Source organism: Fusarium sambucinum, chromosome III (assembly GCF_050947815.1).
Source record: "Fusarium sambucinum isolate potato_lamoka chromosome III, whole genome shotgun sequence".
Classification (NCBI taxonomy): Eukaryota; Fungi; Ascomycota; class Sordariomycetes; order Hypocreales; family Nectriaceae; genus Fusarium; species Fusarium sambucinum.
In genome coordinates, this window is record NC_139292.1 from 751,894 (window position 1) to 764,189 (window position 12,296).

General features: G+C 48.0%; 4 protein-coding genes across 4 annotated transcripts; all 4 read left to right on the top strand.

Moving 5' to 3' along the window:
- Window positions 1-216: 216 nt before the first annotated feature.
- On the top strand, window positions 217-1,476 carry FSST1_010430 (uncharacterized protein; the record flags this gene model as incomplete). Its single annotated transcript, XM_083233462.1, has 2 exons — window positions 217-306; window positions 361-1,476. 2 exons carry the CDS (start codon window positions 217-219, stop codon window positions 1,474-1,476), a joined length of 1,206 nt encoding a protein of 401 aa, XP_083080126.1.
- Window positions 1,477-2,113: 637 nt separating this feature from the next.
- Window positions 2,114-2,902, top strand: FSST1_010431 (P-loop containing nucleoside triphosphate hydrolase protein; the record flags this gene model as incomplete). Its single annotated transcript, XM_083233464.1, has 1 exon — window positions 2,114-2,902. One exon carries the CDS (start codon window positions 2,114-2,116, stop codon window positions 2,900-2,902), a length of 789 nt encoding a protein of 262 aa, XP_083080127.1.
- Window positions 2,903-3,468: 566 nt separating this feature from the next.
- FSST1_010432 (uncharacterized protein) lies at window positions 3,469-5,004 on the top strand (the record flags this gene model as incomplete). The annotated part of the gene is made up of 1 exon (XM_083233465.1): window positions 3,469-5,004. The coding sequence occupies one exon, from the start codon at window positions 3,469-3,471 to the stop codon at window positions 5,002-5,004; it is 1,536 nt and encodes a 511-aa protein (XP_083080128.1).
- A 3,059-nt stretch (window positions 5,005-8,063) lies between these two features.
- FSST1_010433 (OPT oligopeptide transporter protein-domain-containing protein) lies at window positions 8,064-10,346 on the top strand (the record flags this gene model as incomplete). The annotated part of the gene is made up of 2 exons (XM_083233466.1): window positions 8,064-8,319; window positions 8,371-10,346. 2 exons carry the CDS (start codon window positions 8,064-8,066, stop codon window positions 10,344-10,346), a joined length of 2,232 nt encoding a protein of 743 aa, XP_083080129.1.
- Window positions 10,347-12,296: the final 1,950 nt, after the last annotated feature.

The following is a 12,296-nucleotide window of genomic DNA, read 5'->3' on the forward strand; positions in this document are numbered from 1 at the left end:
ATCTTACCGCGACTTTATCAGCATCAAAATACCCCAATTTTAACCCCAATTCGCCAGTCTTATTGGTCAGTTTACCTCGGTTTCGTGTTCGTCATCTTCGGGATCGGGCGGATTTATCTCTCCGTCAGTATCGTCGTCTAGTATTTTACTGCAGCTCATCCTCAATCATCGACATCCTCGGAACGAGTGCGAACTACCACAAACTGATACCTCACAATGACGGAGACGGACCAGAGGAAAAACACTCGCTTCGGGTACAAAAAGTCCCGAAATGGATGCGTTCGGTGTAAACAGCGGCGAGTCAAGGTATGTTAACAAACAATCCACCATGTTACACACGTCCGACTAATCATTCTATAGTGCGATGAAGAAGTCCCATGTACAGCTTGTATCAGGCACAAAGTCCCCTGCAGTCTTGAAATGACAGAAGCAGAGCAACAGAGGCTTGCGCCTGCTCACTCCAGTCCTGCCTCTGTACTATCGCCGGGCTCGTTATTATTGCATCCTCTTGGAGAATCCGACTGCTGGGTATCAACCGCTGAGCTGATGCTCCACTACACCACTGTCACATACAAGACCATATTCTTTTCCGAAAATGCAGTCGCAACGTTTCAAGAAATTATGCCGCGAGAAGCTCTCGCCTATCCATTCTTCCTCCGTCAAATATTAGCTTTTTCAGCCTATCACCTCGCCCACCTTGACCCCGACAAAAAACAAACCTATCTTTTACAAGCATCAAAGCACATCAACTCTTCACTTCGCGGTATCAGAGAGGCGCTCTCCGAGGAAGTCACCTCCAAAAACTGCCACGCTTTATACGGCAGCACCACATTCATAGTGGTCAACAAATTTGCTGCATTTCCCAACTGTGACGACTTTCGTAGTCACGATTGTTGTTTGCCAGTACAGAGTCTTATGGAGATTTTCTCTCTTGTTAACGGCATGGAAGCCGTATTGAAGATGCCAGGCGCTGCAGATCTCCCCAACGGTCCTTTGAAAGAACTCTTCTGCGAAACAGAAGAAATCCATGCGATCAGCCCTCTCCTTAGTAGTCTCTCCGAAAGACTACCCGAGCTTGCGCGCAGGATATCAACCGACTATATGGACGATCAGTGCCGCGCTACACTGACATCAGCCGTGCAGTCCATCACGAGTTGCGTGAACGATTCACTTGGAGAGCTCAACAAAGCGTCACCTCCAGAGTTGAGGATTATTTTCTGGTGGCCCATGACTGTGTCGAGGGATTTTTTGGATCTAGCATTGTCTGAAAATGCGCTGGCTCTTGTGATACTGGCGTATTATGATATTTTGCTGCACTGGGGTGAGTCGCAGTATTGGTTCTTTGAGAATTGGGCCGATCTTCTTATTACTGCCATTGTGGACAAGGTTAAGGGGTCGTCGTGGGAGGATTTGTTGAATTGGCCTATGGAAGTAATCCTTCATGAAAAGAACATGATAGATCCAGAGATCAGATAATACAGAGTAGACTCCACTGCATTGCAAACATTGATGCGGTCATCTCCGTGAACATTTCCGTACCCCACAGCTTCGGCGAAAGAGCCAAGCGACGATCTTCACTAGGATTATTAGTCTTGTTTCGAGACTATCAATTATATACCATCTTCTCTCTCTCATGCTTATTTTGGGCCGGCAGTATTCGGCAATTAGTGTGATACAAGTGTAGCATTTAATTTGACAGCTTCCGAGACATGTCATCAGACTTGTCATTGCCTGTAAGCGGTACCTGTCGCGCTGAATGTCATCATTCGTGTTCGGACTACTTATTCGGACAAGATAAAGCTGAGATTATGAGGTTACAGTTGCATTGAGCCGGTACACAAACATAGACCCGGTCCGATCTGTGTATTTATGCGTCTCCCTGATGACGATGACAGCTTACTGGCTGAAAACTAGTGTCTGCTTACGCCCAGACTAGATCCCACGCCATGGAACATCGGGAAATGAGCTTCAACTACTCCCTTCGGACTGTCGGGAAATGAGGATCAGCTGACTGTACTAGCAAGGGTTCAAGACCCTGAAAAAGTATTTATTCAAGTCTGTCCATCGCCTCTCGATTTCCTGGGTGACACACATTCATCTGTCCTCAATCACCATGTCGTCAACAACTGAAAAAGAGAAATCGGGCCCTCGCCCTCCTCCACTCTTGTGTCTTGGTGCTGCTCGCACAGGCACAGCATCTCTCATGGAAGCCCTTCGAATTCTAGGTCTCGAAAACGTTCACCACGGGTGGGAAGTTTCTGAGCGCGAAGATCAGCAATGGCAATGGCGCATTTTCGACCGTGCGGCTGACGCCACGTATCCCAACCTCCCTACATACAACGGCAAAGGCTTCTCACGTGCAGAATGGGATGAGGTTTTTGGAGGGTACGAAGCTGTATCCGATGTAGCTTCTTTCTTTGCAGAGTCTTTAATCCCAGCCTATCCCGACGCAAAAGTCATTCTCGTCGAACGCGACATTGAGAAATGGTACAAGAGCGTTCTCATGATTTTCGAACCTGCTCAAAACCCACGCTATCGAAAACTCGGTGAAACAGTTGGAAGATTAGCTGGTTATGACAATGCGAAAGCTAGTTTCAAGATGCATCAGGGCTGGACAAAGGCGCCTACTCCAGAGACTACAGTTGAGCATTTGAAGGAAGCGTATGTTCGACATAACAAGTACATAAGAGAGAATGTACCTGCGGATCAACTTTTGGATTTTCAGCTTTCACAAGGTTGGGAGCCTTTGTGTCAGTTTTTGGGAAAGCCTGTTCCTGATGTGCCGTTTCCGCATGCTAATGATACGGCGGCGTATAAGGCTAGGGGTAAGAAGTTGACCAGGAAGATGATGGGTAGGGCTGCGAGGAACTTTTTCTTTCCTTGTTTTAAGAAGACGGTTTGAGTAGCGGAAGCATGGACAGAGATTAGATGCTGTACATACTTTTACGTATTGTGGTATACGTAGAAAAGGCGGTGGATATATAACGAATAATGGCACATTAATACCTGGACAACTTTGTCACTATTTTATATCTTTCTGTTGGTTGTATTACTCTTCTAGGTAAAGGCTGCTCGTTGTGCTGCCCATTAAGGATAGCGTATGTGCTTGATTGAACCTCACCACCAATAATTCATGGGGCCGTTCTGGATCGAAACTTTTACCGATTGGCAAATAAGCGAACATGTAAGTCTCTAGACTTCTTTTCGGAAGCAAATGAGTTATTATCCAGAGTTTTGCCTTGGTTTAGCATTTTAGAGAACAAGATTGGATGATGGTGATGAGGATGACTACCCGGGATACGGCCCGACACTCCGGTAGCGGAGCATAATCACCATCAAGTCGATCAAGGATAACCTATATCATCACGGTCCCAATCACTCTGAGATCTCAGAATTTCTATCCAACTTCCCTTTTTTATCTTATACTACTTCTGACTTTGTCAATACATATTTGAACAATCAACAAAAATGGCTGCACCTAAAGATTACAACTGGCAACAGGTAAAGCCTGGAGTATGGCAACGTCCCATCGACGAGATTGAGCAATTCTATTCATCATTGGTTGTTCTCTACGAGGGAAGCGGCCGCATGTTCTTTGGTATCACCGGACACATCTCACTGTCTGTCCAAAGCCCCAAGGATGTATCGTCACAAGATGCTGAGCGCCACGTTGACGAAGCCTTACGCAAGGCATGGCTCGCTCTGAGATATGATCACCCTACACTAGCATCCCAAGCAACTCAAACCCCTGAAACGGGAGAATGGGTCAAAACATACAAGCACCTCGATGGAGATGCTGACAAAAATGGCTGGGTTGACAAGACTCTTGTTCACATCTCCAACGGTCAGACTGGAAACGAGTGGGCAAACTCGGATCCTCCGGCTCCCAAGATTCCTACAATGTTTATTCTTCATCTCCCCAATGAAGAAAAGGATGGCTCCCAAATTGTCCAACGAGATCTCGTTTTGCGCTCTCCACATGACATACTCGACGGCATCGGAACGCTTATGCTACTCAACAACTTTATCGCTCTCGCCGCAGACGCTTACGAAAAAGGAGATACCTACAATCCCCCAACCCTTGATGGAAGCGAGGTCTCAAACCTTAGTCCTTCCTATCGTATCGCCGCCAATATTCCAGATGAACTACCACAGCCTCAGATAATTAGGCTGGATGCAATGGCCGTTCAAAAAGCCGCAGTGGCTTCTGATCCAAACGTTGAAGTCCTTGCACTTCCTTTCCGAAAAGGAGAAGTCGTACCGGGTAGTCATCAACGCGTCTCACTCTTGTTTACTGAGAAAGAAACTCAACAGCTGTTGGCTGCTTGTAAGAACGTCAAAGCAACCCCAACACACGCCTTCCATGCAGCTGCGGCCATCGTCGTACGCGATCTCCAACATAAGCCGGCCGAGACAAAGAAAGTGCGGTACATCAACTACATTTTACGAAACGAGCGACCCAATTGCTCCGAGCCATATAGCTCTATGGATCACCCAGCTGCTGTTTATCATTCTGTGTCTGGTCAGAGTCTCGTGGTAGACATGGATCTTCACCCTTCAACTCACCAGTCTGATGCAGTCGTTCGTCAACAAGAGTTTGAGTCAGTATTGGAGACGATCAAGGACTTTTATCTCACCGTCAAACAAGACAAAGACTTTTATATCCTCGCACCAACGATGTTCTCTCAAGCCACCCCAGAGATACCCTCATCTCCACGTCCCCTCCCTATTCCTCCTCCCAAAGCTCATCCATCAGTATCCATCTCGAGCATGGGACGTGTCGAGGGTATGATAGCACCCGAGACAAAGGCAATTAGTGCTCGAGATCCATGGGTAACTGGAGAAGAGCTTGGGAATGGCCTGGGGTTGTTTTTGGGTACGTTTCGAGGAGAGTTGTGCTTGAGTGCTGCATACAATGATGCATGGCATACGGAAGAGGATGTGAGGAAGTATTTGGAGCGTTGTAAGGGGGTGGTTTTCTTCGGGCTTGGATTGAAGGCGTAATTCAATCGTTCAGGAATAGTGTATTCGTTTCGATGGGCAGACGTAACTATTCAGACAGTTTTCTGGGGAAGGTAAATGGATTTGTCAGTCATGTCTCGCACGGATACAAACGGCTAGATAGATATGTTGCCGATAAGAGTCAAGTCAGATATACCATCATCTCCAGATATCTGGCGTTTAGATTAGAAACCCTCTCATTATGTAAATCCTACCGATTCAAACATTGGTAACTGTCCCTCATGTGAAGCTGACAAGTAACGATATGGGGAAGGTGAACAAGGCTCACTACTGTGCCGCAAAGCAACAAATAAGTCCCTGAACCAACAAACCGGGAACTTCTGTGGCAAGAACAAGTCGTCTTTATCACAAGATCAAAGTCTCATTCCAGAATCAGTTAGAGAAATCGATCGGTTTATCAAGGTCTAAATTGACAACCCGCCACAACCCGCGCCTTGACCCAACAGACAAACACAAACATCAATATGCAGCGATCATCAGTAACGTTTCTGCATATCAAGCACAGCGGGGATGGGGCGAACAGCCAAAAGGCGAGGTCGCCGAAACTGTGTGTTGCCCCAAAGTGGAAGCTCCCTAGCCCACCCTAGGAACCTTTGACAGGCTGGGGTAAACTAGGATCATACAGCATGCAGTATCCACTTTGTATCAGCCAAACCATATTGGGAAGCTTTTTGGATGAAAGCTGAGAGTGATATGGGGATTTGGGTTTGATAGGGGCGAGGGTTGGGAGTGGGCGGAATTGGGTTATCGTCTGTTGGCTGACTGGGTTGTGTTGGCACGTGAATGGTTTTGTGCAAGGTGGGAAGCCGATTGATTACACGATGGTTCATTTGATCGGTTTGATATGGCCAACAGAGGGAATGGTGTTGGTTGGAGGTTATGGAGTGGCAATTGGGATGTCGCCGTCGACCAGTTGGTTGACACCATGAGTCAATGTCACTCTTGACATTGCCTATACAGCACTACGCAAGAGTCTGAAGCTCAGAATAATTCCAGTAAACCAATAAACACATTTACTCGCATCGCTCATTCAGATATGTCTCATCTACCGTAAAAAGGCACATCGTGTGAATCTCACGATCTCACCAGAGCACGCGATCCCGAGACCAATCACATAAGCTTAGTAAACCTTTACGCATCCGTATTCTAATCTCGAGATGATCTACGTACCATTTATCAGATAACAGGGATCTGAATCCTTGGTGGGTTTCCTCCAAAATAGACGTATTCTTCGCGCGGCAAACGAGCCACACCATTTTATAACGACTGCGACATTGTAAATTCGCATCTCTTGGTTTCGCTTGGCTCCATCGCCGAGATATCCAAGGTCGTGGTAGATAAACCGCTGATCTTTCTAGAAATAGATAATTCTCGGATGAAGGCGAGTTTCCAGAATTTATCGAACATGATCTACATGGGTAAATAAAATGCAGAATTTATTTATCTATACATGGGGCGATATCAAGGTTGCAGAATGTGACAACCATAGGGTAGGGAATGGATATCTTTTTGCCTCCCAGGTTTCATTTCACAGTTGATAGATAGCATCAAGATCATGACAGACCGATAAATGTCAAAAAATAAACTTATTCCCAAAATGGCTCGTCGTCGTGTAAAAGGCGTTATAACGTTTTACAAAAACAGGTATAGCGGTTGACAAAAGTCCGTCTTGTGGCCGTTTGCAGGCCATTTATTCCTACAAAAAGTACCTGAGCTAAGAATTAGGGAGCGGAGGAGCATGGGTAGGGCGTAAATATGCCTTGGCAGTCCTGACCTCGGTACTCCGTAGCGGAATGTGAGCCCTGCCAAGGGGTTGACAGATTGCGGGGGAGGCGAGATGGTTTGTCAATGCATTTATAGGATATAGATATTAATTGATCTGTATTTTTAGTGTATAGTACAGAGTAGATCAGTAATAATTGATGTTGTGGTATCAATGAGATGCTTGTGTATACAGACTCATCCTACAGAGTACATGATGGTGATATCCATCTTATCTAAACGAAATCCTATGACTCTATTCCGCTGTCGGAACCAACAAGAGCCCCACAAACTTCTCAATTGGAGAGAGAACAGCGTCTAACAAAAAGGCCCTTTCATTTTCTCCAACAGTCACAGTTGTCCAGCCACTAAAACAAAGGTCCCCGCAGAATGGATGCCAAGCATAACAAAGGTTCCCCGAGACGATAGCGGACAAAGACACTGTTTTAGGTTTAGTTCCGATAAAATGATAGGGAAGGTACTTTGATGACCTGTTGGTAGTCATCAGTAATGGGGATTGATATGATACTCCGGAGGCGTTATCGGACTTGTAATAAATCAGGAGAGGTTCATTCTAGACTTTGGAGTATCAGATGTTTGGATGAGGGAAATTTGTTGGCTTCTCTTGGCGGATGGATACAAGTAACTTGAAGATGTACATGGAGAGACTGGATCATCACCAATGTAACATAATTGTGCATCAAAGCAACCATCAAGATAACCATAGCATTAAATCAGTGGCGTTCTCTCTGCCCGTTTCCTCGGTGCCACCCGTCTTTCGTCTCTCTATCTGTGACTGTCTGGGGGTGGAGCCACTCACCCTCCATTTATCCCTCCCAATCATTGTCTCTAATCCCTGTTCATCCTAACAAAAGTTCAACAATGATACTCCCCATTCGGGCAGCTCCAATTTGTCTCACGACTCCAATTGGTTAAACACCCACAGATAAGGTCGCCAATCTAGTGTCTAGACCGTTGGTCAGGTCTGTTAGTTTTAGAGGAACGTTTGTATATCTCTCTTTCTTTTCTGGGAAACATACCGAAACCATAGACCGGGGGCGCACAATGATCATCAGTTCAAGTGTCGCATGGGCAAAGGAACCTTGTACTTTGACTAAATCGGGATGCATTGTCAAAAGTGCCACAGCACGATTTCAGCTCGCCACGACGGTTGTGATAGATAAATATCCCATCATGCCGCCCACTTCAACGTTTGTTTCCTACCAGCCAACCGGTGACCTCAAGATTCAAGTATTGAACTGAATCCATCAACCGCAAACATGGTCGCCGAAACTGTTGTCCCCGACCGTCAGCCCGCTGAGTCTTTCCAGCCTGGCTACGATGAGAAGGAGCCTCACAACATCGACATGGACCTCAAGTCCGAGGCTGATAGTGAGGATGATCGCATCACAGACTTGTTCTCCAGCTTCCCTCCCGCCAAGGGTGTTGAGCACGAGCCTAACCCATTGACTGCCCGTGCTGTCATTGTCGGTATCGTCCTCGGTTCTCTCGTCAACGCTTCCAACGTCTACCTTGGTATGTCATCTCATTCTATCACCAGTGACGCCACTCACTAACGATCTACAGGTCTCAAGACTGGTTTCACTTTCCCTGCTACCATGTTCGGCGCCATCTTCGGTTACGGTTTCATCCTCATGCTCACAAAGTCTCTCCCCAACGTCCCCCTCCTCGGAGGCAAGTTTGGTCCCCAGGAGAACTCCATCGTCCAGGCCGCTGCTACCGGTGCCGGTGGTATGTCCGGTGTTTTCGTCGCCGGTCTCCCCGCCATGTACCGTCTCGACCTCCTCTCCGACGACCCCAAGAAGGATTTCGGCCGCATTCTCACAATCACTCTCGTCTGCGCCTTCTTCGGTCTCTTCGCTGCTGTTCCTCTCCGACGATTCTTTATCATCAACGTCGCTCGTGAGCTGAACCTCGTCTTCCCTACTCCTACCGCCACCGCTATGACTATCCGATCCATGCACGCTGTGGGCTCTGGTGCCAACGATGCTATCCGCAAGATCAAGTCTCTTGGTATTGCTTTCATCATTGCCCTGCTCATCATCTGCGTTGGCCAGTACGCCGACGGTATCCTCCACAACTGGCACATCTTCACCTGGTTCTACGCCTGGTCTGGATTCAAGGCTACTGGTCTCCTCGAGCCCGAGAACTGGGGTTGGTACATCCAGCTTACTCCCGCCTTCTTCGGTTCCGGTATCCTCGTCGGTCTCAACGCTGCCATCTCTTGGTGGGGTGGTACCGTTGTCGCCTGGGGTCTCATCGGTCCTCTCCTGGTTCACTACGGCGAATGTATCGGTATCGAGGTTGGTGAGGGCAAGTGGGAAGGTCTCACTCGATTCAGCGTCATGACCGGTGTCGACCACCCTGACTACGTTCCCTCTCCCCGATACTGGATGCTCTGGCCCGGTGTCATGGTTCTCATGGTCTACTCTCTCATCGAGTTCTTCCTCCACGGAAAGGTTGTCGCCGATGGTTTCAAGTTTGCCATGCGCGAGTCTGCCCGCTCCATCAACAACCGCCTCGTCGCCCGTGGCACTCACAACTCCTGGTTCGCTGGCCAGGCTGCCAAGGCCGATGCCGATGGTGGTGTTGAGGATTTCGCTTCTGCCCAGGAGCAGGTCCCTACTTGGGTTTGGGTTTCTGGAACTCTCGCCGCTCTCATCCTCGCCATGATTGTCAGCGAGGTTCAGTTCCACATGAACGCTGGTCTCGCCCTCCTCGCCTGTATCCTCGGTGTTATCTTTGCTTTCATGTCCATCTACGGAGGTGCCGTCACTGATTGTGCTCCTCTCACTGCTTCCGCCAAGGCTTCTCAACTTGTCTACGGTGGTATCACCAAGGGCAACTTTGCCATCAAGGATGCTCAGCGAATCAACCTTATCGCCGGTAACATTGCTTCCGGTACTGCTGATGTCGCCAACTCTCTTGTCAGCGATTTCCGAGTTGGTTTCCTCCTCAAGACTCCCCCCAAGCTGCAGTTCTACGCCCAGGCCATGGGAACTGTCGTCTCCGTCTTCCTGGCCCCCGGTATCTTCGTCCTCTTCATGTCTGCTTACCCTTGTGTCTACAAGCCCAGCGACGACCCCGCTGATATCTGCCCCTTCGCTGCTCCCTCAGTTGCCGCTTGGCAAGCTGTTGCCACCGCTGTCACCATGCCCAGCATCCCCATCCCCAAGTCCTCTGCTTACTTCTCCATTGCCATGGGTATCCTCTGCGCTGTCCAGGCTATCGTCAAGCACTTCTGGCTCGTTGGATCTCGCGAGAAGTACCGTGACTGGCTCCCCAACTGGATGTCCGTCGGTGTTGCCTGGGTTCTCGGCCCTGACTCTGGCTACGCCAACGCTATCCTCTTTGGTTCTATCACTGCATGGTGGTGGCGCAAGTACTTCAACAACCACTTTGAAATGTACGCGTTCGCCATCGCTGCTGGATTGATCGCTGGAGAAGGTTTCGGCGGTGTTATCAACGCCGCCCTGGAACTTGGAAAGGTCTCCGGTTCTTTCAAGGGAACTGAGATTGCCCTGCCCGGCGCTGAGTGGTAGATACGAATCATATGATAGATAACTGTTAGTTAATGTGTTATGAGCGTTTTGAGGCGGTGGTTGAGAATGATAGCGATAGCAATACCAATACCATGATTTAGTTCTACATCAGATCTAGCATCGTCATCAACAGATACCCAATAGATCAATAATCCGATATTTATCCATACATATGCCGATAATTGTTTTGTGAATGAAACCTTCTCCAGCGATCAATCCAGCAGCGATGGCGAACGCGTACATTTCAAAGAAGCATGTTCCTTGGATAAATGGGATTTATCTGGTCGATTTGAGGGCCCTTACGAGAAGGTCTAGTGAGGAAGACGACATATACTTGCTCTGTAAAAGAAGTGCTGTGCTAACATGAGAATACTGTCAAGCAACCCAGCTCTCTTCGCCTCGTAGGTTGGTCATCACGGTCAACAGCTTGCACGGGAATAGCAGAAGTTGATATCTAATCTGTAGGATAGAGTACTATGATGAAAAACAAGAGTTTCCTCTGAAATAGCATAAACAGGCACATTCATTTCTTTTCTATACTTTCAGCAAACAAGTTGTATCCATGCCCTGATGCCACATATGTCCCGACCGATCCACGCATTCGCCGTAAGAAGTGGTAGTAGCCGGCTTCTTGGCTATGTTACCTCATCTACCACCCATTGCCTTGCTCTTGACGCCCTTTGGTGCAAGGACAACCCCTCTCCATCATCCGTTTCGCTGTCGTTATACTCCTCCTGCTTGAGAGCATCTGCTTCTTACTCCTCCTGGGCAATGTTGTCGATATCAGAGTTCTCTTCTTCGTCCTCTGAACCCTCTTCTTCCTCTGAGTCACTGTCGTGCAACTCATCGCCAAGAGGGGATCCATTCAACTGTCTCTTCGTGTTGTCGTTCATGCCTTCGAGACGGCTTCGTATTTCAGGATTCGTTTCGGCCTCGGTCTTGACATTTGCCATTTCCACCCCAAAAAGAGCATAGCAGGCAACCCACAACTTGCTAAGTAAAAACGTGGGTGACCGCTCGATCTGATCTGGAGTCTCCTAGTTTTCCATCATTTGTCGGCAAGCTTCGACAACGAAACTGATATTTGCACTCTAGCGCAGGAGTTGTAACCTGTGTGAGACGAGAGAAGTGTGTGTGAAGCAGGAAGCTAATTATGACCGGGTCAAGATGGTCTAAGAACAAGTGCATGTCAACTCTAGCCCACAGTTTCGTAGACTTTTTCCGTGACGTCTGGACTATCAGGTAGTCGTGTCGTGTCTATCTGGTACTTCATACCTAGGTACTACTAGGTACCCATGCACGTTAGCTCGGCAAGTCTGAAATGTGGATGCAACGGTGGCAGGTACAAACCCTGCTAGCGCCACGACAAGCAACACCACAATAAACCATAAGCACTGCAGTTATCAACTTTACGATAACTTCCTTAAGTGATCATAAAACATAACTTCAATTTCTAACTTATTCGATATGTGCAGAGTTTCGGAGCGAGCAGTGAATCATAGAGGGTTAGATCACGTGGAAGCGTAGGGCTCAGATTCATTTCTCAAGTATAAATTCCTCGCTCTCCTCCTGAACTCTTCTCTTCTTTCTATCTCATCCTTCAGCTCCTTCACAGCTGAGGCTCCATCACTCCGATCGAGCCACACCATTCAAGCGGTACCGTTTGGAATCCTCCTGCACCGCCCTACGCCAGCTTGCAACCTCTCCAGCTGAAGCACGTGACCAAATTTACGCAATTGTTCAAACGCTACCGTTTGAGACCCACCGTTAGCTTCCGTTCGAGCACAACGCTTCCAAATCATCAGTCAACATCTTCACTCCGCTCTTTTAAATCAGATTAAGGGAGGAAACGACGATTTCAAACACGACCGCTTGAAATCTTTGCTCAAGCGCCATCGTTTAGCTTCCTTGGATCCACTTGAGCGGCCGTCTCAGGCGGTACCGTTTGAG